The sequence below is a fragment of the Fulmarus glacialis genome, unplaced genomic scaffold (assembly GCF_000690835.1).
Source record: "Fulmarus glacialis isolate BGI_N327 unplaced genomic scaffold, ASM69083v1 scaffold40349, whole genome shotgun sequence".
NCBI lineage: Eukaryota > Metazoa > Chordata > Aves > Procellariiformes > Procellariidae > Fulmarus > Fulmarus glacialis.
The window spans coordinates 51,005-52,481 of record NW_009234632.1 but is presented as its reverse complement, the minus strand read 5'-3'; the positions used below and the strand labels follow the sequence as shown (position 1 = coordinate 52,481).

At 43.7% G+C, this 1,477-nt stretch overlaps 1 protein-coding gene across 1 annotated transcript in view; it reads left to right on the top strand.

Annotated features, from left to right (window-relative positions):
* Nucleotides 1–447: 447 nt before the first annotated feature.
* Nucleotides 448–1,477, top strand: part of TXLNB (taxilin beta) — a gene marked incomplete at its 5' end in the record, with an annotated part of 8,728 nt that continues 7,698 nt past the window's right edge. Inside the window, one exon of the mRNA XM_009585708.1 lies at nucleotides 448–522. Coding sequence (XP_009584003.1) covers nucleotides 448–522 — 75 coding nt within the window. The remainder of the gene's footprint in view (nucleotides 523–1,477) is intronic.

Here is a 1,477-nt window from a genome sequence, read left to right as displayed (position 1 = left end):
TTGAAGCACATCTGACTGTGACCATGCCTGTACGCTAAGTCCTGACCATTAATGCAAAGGGGAGTTTGTCATTCACTGAAGAGCAGGAATTTGGCCGGAGCTGTGCTGAAATGAAAGTGCCAGGAAGAATCATAACCACTCTCTAGAAGTCTGGTGAAGATACGGTTAAATGCCATACTTTTTAGAGCCCACTGTACTGCACACTTTGTTCCAAGTAGGTTTTGAACTCCTATTCAAATATGCCTTTGCAAACCAAATGCCCTGTCCCACGTCTTTGGAGAGCACTAAATACTCTGTCTTGCCTAACTCCTCTAACTACATTCATCTGAAAGTTAGATCACTCCTTATCAAAGTAGCAGTGACAGAAGCATAGGTAGCTGGAGGATGAGGATTTCCAGTTGATAAACTAGGGACCTAACAATTTTCTTTCTGTTGCCCAAAACACAGCTCCTGAACCAAGCTGCAGAATGGAAGCTCCAGGCCAAAATGTTAAAGGAGCAAGAGACTGTCCTGCAGGCACAGGTGACGTAGGAGAGATGATTGCATGGTGTGCCTTTGTTTCCCAGTTTTTAACCCATGAGGCACGTTCCAGGTAAAGTATCCAAACTGCTTTCTATGTATTCCTTCCAGCCTCATTCTACATCCCATAGACTATTACAAAGGAAACAGGTTCTTTTTAAGCCAACTGTATGGTAATGCCCATACTGCAAATCATACTGTGGCATGTGAGTTGTTTAGTCTGGAGAAGAAAGGGGGAGACCTTATTGCAGCCTTTCAATATTTAAAGGGGGCTTATAAAAAAGATGGGGAGACACTTTTTACCAGGGCGTGTAGTGATAGGACATGGGGTAATGGTTTTAAACTGAAAGAGGGTAGATTTAGGTTAGATAAAAGGAAGAAATTCTTTACTGTGAGGGTGATGAGGCACTGGAACAGGTTGCCCAGAGAAGCTGTGGATGCCCCGTTCCTGGAAGTGTTCAGGTTGGACGGGGCTTTGAGCAACATGGTCTAGTGGAAGATGTCCCTGCCCAAGGCAGGGGAGTTGGACTAAATGATCTTTAAAGGTCCCTTCTGACCCAAACCATTCTATGGTGCTATGATTTATGAGTGTTTACAGTACTCAACCACACAACAATGTGGGTGCCTTGGCTTGATTATTCACTATAACTACCCTTCAGGTAGGTTTCTAATCCAGCAAAGCACTGGAGTACATACATATCACGAAACATGTTTACCAAACTGGAGCTGATGTGCTTATGTGCTTTTCTGGACTGGGGCAAACCATTCTATGGTGCTATGATTTATGAGTGTTTACAGTACTCAACCACACAACAATGTGGGTGCCTTGGCTTGATTATTCACTATAACTACCCTTCAGGTAGGTTTCTAATCCAGCAAAGCACTGGAGTACATACATATCACGAAACATGTTTACCAAACTGGAGCTGATGTGCTTATGTGCTTTTCTGGACTGGGG